This window comes from Ischnura elegans, chromosome 10 (genome assembly GCF_921293095.1).
Source record: "Ischnura elegans chromosome 10, ioIscEleg1.1, whole genome shotgun sequence".
Classification (NCBI taxonomy): Eukaryota; Metazoa; Arthropoda; class Insecta; order Odonata; family Coenagrionidae; genus Ischnura; species Ischnura elegans.
This window is the reverse complement of record NC_060255.1, coordinates 27440645-27454407: the sequence shown is the minus strand read 5'-3', so window position 1 is coordinate 27454407 and position 13763 is coordinate 27440645. Positions and strand designations below refer to the sequence as shown.

General features: G+C 42.6%; 1 protein-coding gene across 3 annotated transcripts in view; it reads left to right on the top strand.

Moving 5' to 3' along the window:
* LOC124166651 (nephrin-like) overlaps nt 1-13763 on the top strand; it is a 463238-nt gene that overhangs the window by 318823 nt on the left and 130652 nt on the right. For all 3 annotated transcript variants that reach the window (XM_046544272.1, XM_046544271.1, XM_046544273.1), the window contains exon 2: nt 9420-9599. In XM_046544272.1, coding sequence (XP_046400228.1) covers nt 9420-9599 — 180 coding nt within the window. The remainder of the gene's footprint in view (nt 1-9419; nt 9600-13763) is intronic.

Here is a 13763-nt window from a genome sequence, read left to right as displayed (position 1 = left end):
CTTTTTAATCTGGCAACCTTTATCGGCATGTTTTCTTTGTCCAGTGTGTTCGACATGCCGAAAAACTTGAGTATTGAATATGAGTAATTGCGTTGTGCTATTTAAATTTTATGCAAAAAAGTCATCAAAATTAAGTGTTTTCATGTAATGAGCATAGTAATATTCACGTAATTTCACAATACAATGTATTAATAAAAATTCGAAACTTACTAGCACGTTTTTATGACAAGAAAGAAGAGGTTTAGGAATCTATTGACGATGAATCCGTGGTTTTAACTACCTTACACTTTAAGACTGGCGGGACTTAGGAACGAAGTAATAACTAAGTTGTGCGACTTGGTTATTACGGCCTCTGCTGTATTTCATTGGTGGTATCAAAACCGCGATATCATATACAACCTGTTAATTTTTCAAATTTTAGCCTATATAAGGAGCAATTATGCTTGAATTTATAGTGCCCCTCCTTCTTGGTTTCCTTCGCTCAGCATGCAGACCCGCGACTAGGGAGCCGCACCCATTGTGTTCCTCACCCTCCCTGAACCCATCTCATCGACGTCTCCTGCGCTCCATCCCTCTCGCCGCCTGCTCATCTTCTGCCTGTGCATGTGCTCCACCCGTGGCGTGGAAATTTCCTCCTCCGTCATCAGTTCCGGGAGCGTAAACAGCGGTTTTTCTTCCTCACTTGACAAATGAACCCCTCCTCTCTCGCCTTCAAATGAAGGTATCGACGCCTGTTGAGGGTTAGGAAGAGTCTGGGCGCTCGACGATAAGTCGCGCCTGTGTCGGCGGGTTTTCCTGGCGTCTCGTCGGTGCGGTTCCTACTCGCAATAATTGCGTTTTTGCCGTTCTCTGGTGCATTTCATTGATGACTATCTACCTCCAGGGTGTTATTTCGTTGCCACGGTGTATTTTGTGTTTACAATGCCCATAAAGTTCTGAATTTGGTGTGGCTAACGCCCTAATTTTCGTGTTTAACTACTGGTGAACTTCTGAGAATTATTCAGAGCTTGTTATTTTCGTCATTTCCTTGTTGTTTTTTACCTTTTTATTCGGTATCATTTTCAATTCATTAATTCCATTTATTCACCTGTTCTCATCTCTTTCCTTGTAACATTGTTCCCTTGAAACATTGTTCTCAAGATCTCATTTTATCAGTGTGTAAGTTCTTTGCACAGAATCGATTGAGTTCTTACTCGATATAGGAATCGTATATTAATTTAAAATTCTGCATTTTTAAACCTTCGTATCAAATTTAAAATCTGGATCACCATTATAGTTTTTAATGGTATTTCATTGATAGCGGCACAGTCTGAAAGAGCACCATATTGCTATTGGATTAACTCGGTCTGATTCCTCGGAAGTAATGCGTGATAACATTCAACGAAAGTCTTTCTGTTTTCCTCTTTCCCCAACCTCGCCATCTCTCAGGCCTCTCATCCTTTTTTCCAATAATGTGCTCAGGATCCTCTTGTGTTCCAGGCCCTCATCTTCCTTCTTCTCCCATATAACCTTTCTCCATTGGACGCTGCTCTTCCCCAATAAGTTCCTGATCGATAGCCCCTTCCTCTAGCCCTCCCCCTTCCCTCTCTACCCGTCCTTGCACCGCCCCGGCACCCCAACCCACGGCCCCTTTACCCCTAAAATGGCATAAATTATAAGCGAATCCCGACAAAACAAACAGATTAAATCGCCAAGCCCTTCTGCTCCGAGGGAGCACGTTCCATGGTCGTCCGCCCGCACGGGATGGAAACAATTTTATATCTTGACATTTTTACCACTCCGGTGCCCCATGCGTGGGCATTCTTTAAACTACGAACAGAACTTAATGTTTTCTCATATGGCTGTTTTTGGTGATAAAGTTTTCAATTTGGCATTTTTATTTTATAGTATTCATTAGATAAGTTTTACGTCCTCCATTAATAGGTTTTTCTCTCATTATATAATATAGCTTCGTATCAATATTTCGTCATTCCTCTTACCTAATGGTTTCTTGTCGAGTATGAAGGAGTTTTTGCAAACCCTTCACAGAATTGTTATAAATATCCATCCATCCTTCGCTATCCATCCTCGTGGTTCGTCTTATTTTCAAGTGCCTTAAGAGTCGCTATTTCCACCAGTAATGTTTTTTAAGTAAAAAATTGTGGCTCTCTCTCTTAAAAATTATTTTGAGGCTCTGCCTGTTGCCTGTTTACCACCAGAGAAGACGTTGGTGAAATATGATATCGAAAGTGATCGTCGTTCTTGATTTTTATATATTCTAGAAATTGTGTGACCTCCTTAATGTTGGAATCCTCAATAAGCTTCATTCTCCTTAACTAACCCAGAATAGTTTTTTGATTAATTTTGCCTAGAACCTGCTGAATTATAGCAAAAATTTCCCCTATTTTAATTTCGCGCAAGTGCCCTATTTCAAATTGATTGCCTGCCTTAAGACGACTTCGAAACACAAACAAGGCAGCGTTGCATTTCCGCTATGCATGTGGCGTCCTCCAAGCTCGTTACCTGCCCGTTCGCTTGCTTCATTTCAAGGCCTTCCTTTCCTTATTTGTCTTCACTTGGTACACATACACACACAAAGCGTGCCATATCCCCCGTTTTAATAGACGTCCCCTCCTCCAGTCTTGCGTCTGCCCCCCTGAAAGTCATCATGAGACGCCTCCCCCAGCCGCAGTTTGTGTTTGTTCCTCGCCTCTCCGTGTTTCTCTGCCTTCCTTGTCCTTGTGGCCCTTCGCCTCATTCACTTATACATACATTGGCTCATACCTTCTAACTTTTCTCTTTCCTTTGTATACTCCTATTTGTCTTTCCCCTTTATACCTCTGTCCCCTTTACGCAGTTATTTCGTCGTTCAATCTTTGGAGTATAATCGCGTAGTTTGGGAATTTAAATTTATATATGCGGTTACTATATTATATATATGAACGGTTGACGTCAAGGAAATCCAAAAAAGGTATTACGTGCTACAAAATAGCCATGCATGAAATCACGTGAACGAGTGCAAATGCATATAGGTAGGTGCGAAAATATGGAAGTCAATTAGCTTCTCCGTGTTTCGAGCCAGGATCTCGATATTGCGGAGTTCTCCTTGTTTCATCATCATTGTCATCGTTCCTTTGTATAATTTTTCCGTAGTAGGTTTCCGTATGTATAGGAAATAATTTGGCCTCAAACCACCGTGGACGTTCTTTCTTGTGAAAAATATTGCAAATTTTCTCGTGGAATTGTAATTTTTTATAGCATATTTCGTTTCCTTACACAGTTTAAATAAGCAAACTTTTTTAAGCATTCTAAAGTTTCTTTTGCCGTGTTTAAAACAAAATATTCGGAAAAAGCTTTCTGCCCTTTGAGCAGCGTAAGAAATCGAGTGGAATGGTAATTATTTTAAGAGAAATGGAGCTAAAATCTTGAGTTTCCGCTTTGCCTTTGAGGGAGTGGTATTAATTGCTTTGATGGCTCTTCCCCGCCCAAACTCCTTTGCCACACTCTTCTCAATCTTATTTCACCTGCCACCAACTTCAGATCTCGTCTTTTTTTCTCCCTACCGATAGATCCTCTGCCCTGTTACGCTGTCTCGCAACACCTGCCTATTCTCTCCTTTCAAAAGAGTCCTTTTTGCTGAAGCAACGTTTAAGTTTTCTCCTTTTTTCATCCCATCTCGGCTCCATAGTTTCGGACGATTTTTAATTGCTCCAGTTATCTGGAGGTGCTCTCATGTTAGGGAGACAATCGCACTCGTACTACTACTCCCAACGTTTCAGATCCTCCTACACGAGATAGAGGATCGTTTTTGTCGCCTTCTTTTTTGTCCCCTTCGTCCTCAAATGGAAGCGTCGCGTCGTTGTGAACACTTACGTCGCAAGTCTCGTGAAAGGAGAACTCTCCTCCTCCTATTTTCTTTTTTCTATTGAATTTAAGGAAGGGAAATAAAAAGGAAGCGCCGGGGGTTTGATTTCTTCGGTTGACGGGGCTGATGTCCCCTCCACGCCAACCCCTTTCTTTCTCGGTCCCGATTCTCCGGGAGTCCCTGTTTTTCTCTCTTCGCATACTCCTGACTTTTTGCTTTTTTTAACGGCTTACGTTCGTCGTAAAAGGGCTTTTGATTTAATTTTTTCTTGAATCCTCCCAATTTTTTCCCTCTTCTCCGCCCTACTCTTACTTTCCCATTTCGTGTCTCTTTTCGAGTTGCTTTAATTTCCGACCAAGTTAAGAGCAGAGGGAACTCGAAAACCAATCAGATTAATATCCGCGCCGTTTCGAAGTGAGTTGGTTTTTTTGCCTTTGGGCCGTGAAATAACCAGCTTAAAATTTAACTTTATCATCTGGGTTGGAGTTAGGACCGAGCTCAAGTCGAAGGAAATTCTTTTTTTTTTTTTTAGAATATGCATCATTAAGCATAGCTAAAATCTAAGCCCTTTCAAGTGGCTTCTCTTCTCTTGCGTAAAGTATACGCTTGCAGTTCTTCGTGAGTGAAATTTTATTTTTCTCTCTCTGAGCTGCACCAACCGGTTTCTTAGTATAAAACTATTCCAGGAAAAGTTGTCATTCCGGTGAGTTAGAACTAGGGAATTCGTATTGGCGTAACTGTTCGTTTTGTCTATCTAACTTTCACCAACGAGTTCTCTAAGCAGTTGATTCCTAATCAAGTTTCTCTCCCGTAGATTAGTCTTAGGGTATTAGCAAATCTGGGCAAGGTTTATTAAGTACTTTCAAATGTATCGCTATTATTAATACTGTATATCTTGCTGTGTTTATAGTTCATTTGAATTTCGTACCGTTGACAAATGGAGATGATGCTAATTTTAGCCACTTTGCAGTACGCTTCGCTCACCGCGAGCAATTATGAAGTAATACGCTCTCTTTACACGAATTGGTAGCTAATACTTTGGATTGTGTACTTGCTCCGTTGCACAATCATTTTGAAAAGCGAATTCGCCTTTTCACCTTCATGTCTTCGTAAGATCGATCGATCAGGTAACTAGTTTTCCATGTTAATGGGAAAGGCATTAGGACTTCACTGAAGCACGTATTGAAATATTAAATTTTCCCACTATTCACGCCCGCATTGCAAACCGTTCTATACTCTGACTGGTAAAAAGTGCATTGTGAATTGTTTTTTTAGATTGTTTCACTCTGGTCTTATTCCCTTTGTCGTAGATAAGGTAAATACCAATTAGCATATGCTTGATTACTTCCGATGGCTTGCGGCAAATCTATAAAATTGCCTGTGCACGTGTTTTGCTAAGGCCTGACCTTTATATGTGGAAGGTCTTCCTGAGGGATATTTGATACCACTAATGATATGGTCACGTGGAAATTTCTTCTCCCGAAACTTCTGCTTAAATTTGACCGATATAAGGAGCTATTATTGAGGTAACTTCCGAAATGGACTCTTCTCAACGCAACTTGATCCTCGCTTGTCGTCCGTTCTTTTTTCCCATCCCCCCAGCCGTTCCATACGGTCCCGTTCCTCCTTCACTCTTTCCATTCCTTCGGAACAATTCTTCTGGCGAACTCGGCTACCCCCGGCTATCCTCGCCTCCCGCCCACCCTCTTGAACCTTAACCTTCCCACCCCCACTCCATTCCCAACCCATGCAAAATATATGGGGTACCTCGTTGCTTCTCCTCAATTATTCCTCCGTATTCCATCTCATCGGGAGTATGTTAAGGGGAGGGGGGAGTGAGGGGATATAGGATACTAGAGTTTCTGTGTGTGGGGGAAGGGCATTCGTGGGGGAGTGGCATGAAATATAAAATCCCCCCTCCCCTATCAGGCGGCAAACTTCTTCTGCCTCGGCGAGCGGTTCTCCGCGCCAAGGCGAATCCCTCCTCCTCCTCCTCCCACCTATTCCTTAGGTCCGCGTTATTTCTCTTCATCTTTCCCACTCTGCCTTTTCTCCCCAGTCCAAACCCGCTCCATAGAAGGACATCATTCCGTTACCCCTACGTAAGAAGGTGGTAGGGTACCGCTCTGGAGAATGGGTTAGGTTGGTTGGGGTAGCGCGGAATAAGGAACTTGGCGGGAATGAATGAGTCCTCCTCAGCTGCTCCTCTGTCCGACTTGCCCCACGCTTATATTCTCTCCCTTATAGAGGTAGGTCCGCGACTGCGATTTCAAACAACTGCCTTTTATAATTGTACGCATGTGTTCATCATCATCACTGGTCAACAATTCAAAAATCGGTTTGATGAATAAAATCTGAAGATTCAACCGGGATGGAGTAGAATATTTTCAAGTCAAGGTAAATATGATGTAGTAACATTGAAACCTAGGCAGTATTAAATTTTATAATCGTGGATAATTGCAAGTAGTAAATTCAACACTCAATGCTTCGTTCGCCATTTTAATGTTTTTATGCCATTTTCGATTGTGGTAGAGTTAGAAATATAAAGAGACCGTAAATGTTGCGTGTCACGTTTTCTTTTCTATGCATATAACGACGAATGACTATGTATACTAGGATTGGTCGACATTTTCCCAATTCAAATGCAAGTACCGCCGTAAGAACCTGCATAAAAATGTTGATTTTTCAAATGATATTTCCAGAAAATTTTGCTCGGAAAGCCTGTTTTCGTGGCCATAAGTCGATGAGGCACTGATAAAAGAGTAAATTTCCATGAACATACTTAGTTTACCGCCCAACCTCCTTAGCCTACGCGCTCAAGCCTTCTATCTTATCGTTTGCCTCTTCCGTGCAATTTTTCCTTCCTCTTTTTCCTCCCCGGCAGCTTAAAGCTGTGATCGGCAAAGAAGCATCCCCAAAAGAATTCGCCTCTTCTGTCGTTTATTTATTTTCCGTCGGGGATCGATAATCTCTCCTTTTTATTATTTTCCCTTCGACCAGTCGCGACTGATTTTTTTCCCTCCACCCTAAGGTGGCTTCGCGCGTTCGGAATGTTTGCCGAAAACTTGGTGGAGAGTTTTTTGTTTTCTCCTCGCCTTTAAGCCTAGCGTCTTGGGAGGTGTTGAAAGTGTATTATTGAGTGAGCAGCCTAGGTAAGAGTGTGTATCTTGCCGATTATGATACTCCATCGTGCAGGAGCGTTTCAGCTCGAACCTTTTTCCTCAGCTTATTTTATTCTTGCCAGGGGGGAATTGGGTTCATGATTTATGCAAACTCCTCGCCGTCATTTCGTATTTTCCGTTATCAAATTCTCCAAGAATTCTCGCCACGAAACATTCGAAGAGTGATTGTATTCCTGGCGTAGCGTGTGGCTGCAGGCTCCTTGGATCGCAAAATATGTTGGGCGAAAATGTCTGTTACTTATCGAATTTTGCGTTTCATATTTTTGTTTAAAGTATTAAGCCTGCTTTTTTTACTTGCGAATAATAACTTGTTGTGCAACAGTTAGACTTATTGGTCATATTTAATAACACTTTCCGTCAAAATAAATCCACCTCTTTCTTATTAGTAAGCATGACGCCTCCTCAGCGTTTTTATGAATTTTCAAGTCCAAAATATCCTCAGAGTAGCCTATACATCAACTGAAAATATCTGCATTGATATTTCCGAGGTCAGCGAAGTTGATTTTCATGATGACCTTGTTGTTTTTCAACTTTCTTTTTGTCTCCGGAAAAATTCCAAAGGGCTCATGACCTGAAAATACGGAGAAATGCATAGGAATAGCCATCCACTCATCTCATTGACCTCGAGAAAGGCACCCTGCCGTTACCCATGGGAAAACGTCAAGCTGCGGGATTCTCTGAAGTACAGGCGCATAGCGGACGATATTTATTTTTGTGGATTAAGTGAATGCAAAAGCCTATATTCACCTTGCAGATGACTCGCAGAATTAACATTTTGGAGTGGCCATGTATGAATACTACGGCGCGATGGATGAATGCATCAAAGATACGATGTGTATCACGCTCGAGAGAAATGAAAGCTGGCTGGGAAGCGAACGCAGTTAGCAACCAAGGAAAATACAAATACCGAAAAAATTGTTTTGGGCGCTAAATTTATCGGTATGAGCTGTGAAGTAGTTGCAGATTTGAAAGTTGATTTAATACATTGTAAGTGCTGAAAAAGTAAAAATGGATGATTCGAAAGTTATGGAATTGTGGCGGATATCAAAGGGAAAATTGTGACGTGAGGTATTAACTGAAGTCCTTTTTTATCAATGCGTCCCCGATAAAGTAATGCCGTGCCCGAATTATTATTTATTTATGACATTTCTTGTGTTTTTATTTCGTTTTTCAGTAGTGCCATTTAATGAAACCCGCTTCTCGATCACTCTGCTATATTTTTGAGTTGGTAATCTGTTCTAAGTTGTGTTTTGACAAGTATTAATATTGTGTGGTACTCTTGCGCTATCCGGTCGTACCACTCAGTGCATACGTACTTGAATCGCTGCAATTTGAAATTCTTTGGAGGCTTGATCTTGTGCAGCGTTTATTACACTGGGCGTCTGGACATTAAATAGGCTTTGCACTCAATGCTCCACAGAATTCGGAAGTGCTGCGAAACTCGTTCCCATTTGCAAACCACGCGCGTGTCAATTCGCACGGACCTGTGAAGTGACCCGTAAGTTCGGAGAGCTGGTCTTGGCGAGGTTTTCACCCCGGCGGCGTCTCCCGCGAGGATAGGCGGTCCACCCCGGTGCTTCGAGACGTCCGGTCACGGAGAGAAGAGGCGGTCTCCCGTGGGTGGTCGGCGATGCAGAGGTCGCACAAGGGGTGGTTCCCCTCCCTACTCTTTCGTCTCGTTTGCTCTTTTGTTCCCTCACCAATCCCTCCTTCTCCCTCACTCCCAGCGGGTACACGATTTTTCGGGTTTCCCCCCCCCCCCCCACCCTTCTGTGTGAGTATCTGTGTGTTAAGCGAGTCAGCACTCGGTGTGTACACACCAGCCGAGTGTCTGTGTGAGTGGGAAGTTGCGGCCGTCACTTTAATCCCCTGGGGGAATGTGAGCGTGAGCTTTCGATGAGATTTCCCTCCTACCTCTCCTTCTTTCAACAGCAACCTCTTCGGCTTCCTAGCCCTCCGCGACGACCGCTCTCAGACCCGAAGTATTCGATCTTATCGTCATTCTGTCTTCTGCGAAGCTATTTTAAGGTGCTCTGTGTGGGGCCTAATGAAGCGATTGCAGCATGCATTAGGGCATGATTTCGGTGTCGTCACCCTTTAGTTGAGCATCTCCCTCAATGATTAAATCAATGTTAAAGAGCATTAAGAGTAGTGAACATTTAGTTGTCTTGATGATTATTCAATGATGAGCACCTGGTTATTTTTTCTACCGGTAAGCAATTTTACATCGACTCATGGCCATCGAAATATCGGCCTGCAATCAACTCACCCGGTGTAAAACCCGAGAAGACCTCACCAGCATCAATCGCCGGGAAAGAACAAGATCACATTGTCAAACATACTTGTCTCGAAAATAAAATTGTATTCTAACGCTTTTTTCTGTTCGTTTACAGGTTTCAAGTCGGAAATATCCGGGTACCGGAACTACAGGATGATGACGGACAGGCAGTCGGGCGTGTTCAACCTCAGGATAACGAACGCGACGCTGTCCGACGACGCGGAGTTCTCGTGCCAGGCCCTTCCTTCTGGGCCGAATAAGCCGATCCGAGCCGACGCAAGATTGACAGTCATCGGTGAGTGTTATTTCCCATAAGATAACCCGTGCGAAAATTTCACTCTTTCACGCTATGAGGGAAGAAGTATGAAATTTTCGCATGGGTCACCTAGTATTCTCTAATTCTTAAAATAATTTCTCAATAAACTCAACCCCATAAACTCAAAAATAATTTTGAAACACGCGATAGGTTGAAATCTGTATTTTTCAGAAATAAACAATTGACGTACTCATTATTAACGTTACAACGAGCAAACTTCATTGATCGACGGCTATTATGTCCCGTTGGCAGTAAGAATGTTAGCGTTTACGGCACTGTTGATTAGAACCAGGGGTGAAGAATGGATGCTAGTGATGTGTCAGAATTTCCATGAAGAAATCTAAATCTAAATCATAGAACTGGAATTATATTGGTAATAATAATATGCTCGCTAGCAGCCTTTGCGCTTGACCTAGGATGGTGTGATTTCGGCTTTATCTCCGTAATATGTGACTGTCTCCCAAGAATTGTTTCATTAGATGACAGGAGCTATACGAAAGTATGGGCTTGGGGAAGGAGACGGTGAGTTGTTAGTCCTTCATCCATCGTGGGCGAAACATAAATTTTCTCTTTGAGGAAGCGGATACGCCAGTCGACCTGGCGAAGGGCTTTCTTTTTCGCTTCGCGCTGATTAATTGTTTCCCCGGTGGCCATATTGAGCTGACCCCGCTCCTCTACTGTGTGTTGTGGAAGGATACATTTTTTTTCTCCGTGTTGTGATCATTCATTGCAGCATTCATTGTCGGTTGCGTTTCTATTCAACGTCCGCTAATTTCCTCTGATTGTTGAGCGCATAGTTCTGGTCAAGTGGTACGAAATTCCCATGGGTTTATAAATCCTCTGCTTAGGCTGCTACTTCTCAGGCTTCTTCTATAGTCTAATTCTCACATTTTTCAGGTGTGCCGGTTACTGACAAACTTAGGCATTCATTAGTCGTTTAATGGAGACTAAGGAATACTACATGCAGTGTAGAAAATTTAATCTTGTGACAATTAAATTTGCCTTTCACTGTTTTTTGCGCTTTTGCCATTATCGTGAAAAGGCATTCACTCATTCCCCATCTATCAATTTACCACCGACCGTGAAGTAACACCATGTTAGTTTGTGCTGTGTTATGTGATGAGAGCTCAGTAATAACGTTTGGCTATGAGTTAACTCCTTCTCAACATGTGCACAACAGTTTGTACTTCCCTTGCCCTTCATCAAACGGTTCCGTATGAATGTAAAAAGTAACTGCACGTTTGCTTATTATCAATTATGCTCTGTAGCCCTGTTACGAAGATTTTGTAGTTTGAGCCTGAGGGCGAAAAAATTTATTCCTTTGGTTGTAGTTAGAGATTTTTCGATCGTCTCCGTTAATTGATATTACATATGATTTTTGGTCTATTAGTGCTTCGCTATTGGATTATCGATCGTCTGCGACGGATCATTAGCAGGTGCTCATACGATTGAGTCCTCACGAGTAACCAGCCTCAGTTCCTGGGAATAGCCCGTGTTCTTACTTCATTATCACGCTATGATTTTCTCTCCGGCTTCCATGGTGAACATACTCGTCATAATAAAACACATCAGTGTGTGATATGAGAAAGCACCAATGTGATTATTAAGTGACAGCGTTGTTATGAGGATGCTCCTGAATTTAAATGAAAGCCCTCGATATCAAGATGCCTGCATGCTACATCCAAATGGATGGATTATTACCAGTGTTTTTTTCTTTATTCACGTGATATCAGTCACCTCGCATTTGAATTCCCTCCCGCGGCCAAACAATTCCACCCGAGGTTTTCCGGTCTCTTCCCTATCCCCTATCTTAGGTGCACGATTTTTCGGCCGACCAAAAAAAAGGTAGGCTGAAAAAATTTGGGGTTTTAATAGTAATTTTTCGGCTGAATTCCACTTCGCCGCCCGGCGGCGTTGTGCTCGGCATTCGCTGATGGCCGTAAAGATATGCGGGAGACCTTCAAAACGGGTCCGTCGACGGGATCCTCTTTACATCCACTTATTTAGTTGATGAATTTTCAGTCGGTGGAGAAAGTCGGTCTGGGGTGGGTTGTGGTTCGACTCGGTGAGTTTTCCGTGGGTCCAGACAAGAGGAGGCTGTTATCTCACCCTCTGCCAGTTGCCCCAACGATCCCTTCAACGTCGACTCTTACTTCTCCTATCCCCCTCTCTCCAGTCCAACCAAGCCCTTACGGCACGGCCATCCATATTCAGAAGACCACTTCTTTTATTTTTTAAAATTATTATTTCGCAACTTTTTTACACATATAAATGTACATTCTGCGTCGCAAACGACCGTTCCTCCCCTCTCTCGTTCGCTGACCATACTCAGTTCCTTTTTTCACTCCCTCCGTCCTCCGTTTTATTTTTTTGTTCATCCTGGCTTCACGCGTGTACAAAACATTGGTAAAATGTACGGCTTCTATTCATCGAACAACGAACGTTGGTATGATCAATAGAAATTAGGTGTTCAATGAAGTTTCCACAGAAAGAAAACTCAAGAGACTACCGAATTTTTTAGATGCACTGTTTTCGAGCACATCTTGTTTCCGTCTCGTACCTTATTGTTATTGATTTTGATCTACTTAATTGAAAAAATTCTTTACACAAAGAAGTAATTATTCCAAATAAATGTAGACTTTCGTCCTGTTTTACGTATTGATGTTTAGATCGATTTCTTCGTTATCTGTTTCTCCAAATATGTTAAATGTTGCATTCCAAATATTGTAATTTAGTACTAATGATTAATCGCGAAATATATCTCTCAAGAGAAATATTTTCATTAGTATTTCCGCTCTTTGTAATTTTACTTCGTTAATTGTGTATAGCAATTGATTTCGTCCTTATTTATTCGAAAATCTTCTGATAAAATATAAGACCAATCAGATTTAGCGATACGGGTCATGTAACTCAATGAATCACCGATTCATGGATTCATTCTCGCTAGAACGTCTTTAAATGTAGGGCTGCTTTCGTCTCGGTAAATCATGGCTGATGTTTTCTACAATATCTACGGTTTTGATGAGTTAACGTAGAAATAATATGTGTTACCCGTCTATTCATCTAGTCATTATAGGGAAACCTTGTCAAATAGCAAAAGGAAATATTTGACGGTATGATGTGTGGGATTCAAAACATACTTCGTAGAAAAGTGCTTCACCATGCAATGTCCTCTCGGAGACCCATCTCGTATGCGGAAGACATATGGATCGGCATCGTTTATAGAGGATTCTCGTGCCTGCATCTACTTGTAAAATCTTCCACCGTGCATTTAAATGTGTGCACCTAAGTCGTCTTATCGAGACGCTGACGGTAGAGCGATCCGTATTTCACGGTGAATCAAGCGATGATTGGGGCAGTTATCCGAGCATTTTTTGAAACCGACTACAAAGCGCTTGAATTGGCAGTATAAATCAAACATCATGTAAAAATTAATAGAACCCCGCTGTGGCGTGTGGTTGTAGACGTTAGGACTCCAACCGTATACCTCTAAGAGGATACAAAAAGTATAAGTTCTACGGGGCAAACTGGAGACTCCTCAATGTAGTCCGCTTGGCCATCAGAAATGAATTCCCTTTTTCCCTTCGGGCAGTGTTATGTTCTCTCTCTTCTTTCTACGTGCGTAAATACATCCCATACCCATTCCCTCTCCGCTATCCCCGTCCCTTCCCGACCGGCTTAAACTTCATTACGGCGACCGTCGTGATCTAAAAGTGAAATGAAACATCCCCACGAGCAGATGCCGCATCGGCGAAAATACGAGCCGGGGGTGCGGAAGGGGTGCAGTCGCTGCTGATGCGGTGGGGCGGGCGGTTCCCCTCTTGTGGGTGGGGCTCCACCATCGCACTCACCGACTCCACGGGTCCCGGGCGGAGGGGCTCGACCGGTGACGTCGGGCCCTGCTGAAGTTGAAGGGAGGCGAGGAGGGGCTCTTAGGCATGGGCGATGCTATAAAAAATTGTACTACCGCTATTTTATCGATTGGTATCAAAAACGCCTTGTAGTCTTAAGTATTACTATAGGTATTCTGCCGGTTAATTTAGGTTTACTTGGAGCTTTTTTGCGAATCACCCTCTCCCCAAATTGAACTTCACTCTTCAATTCCCTGTAAGTACTATTCTCTTTATTTCATTCTCTCTAAGA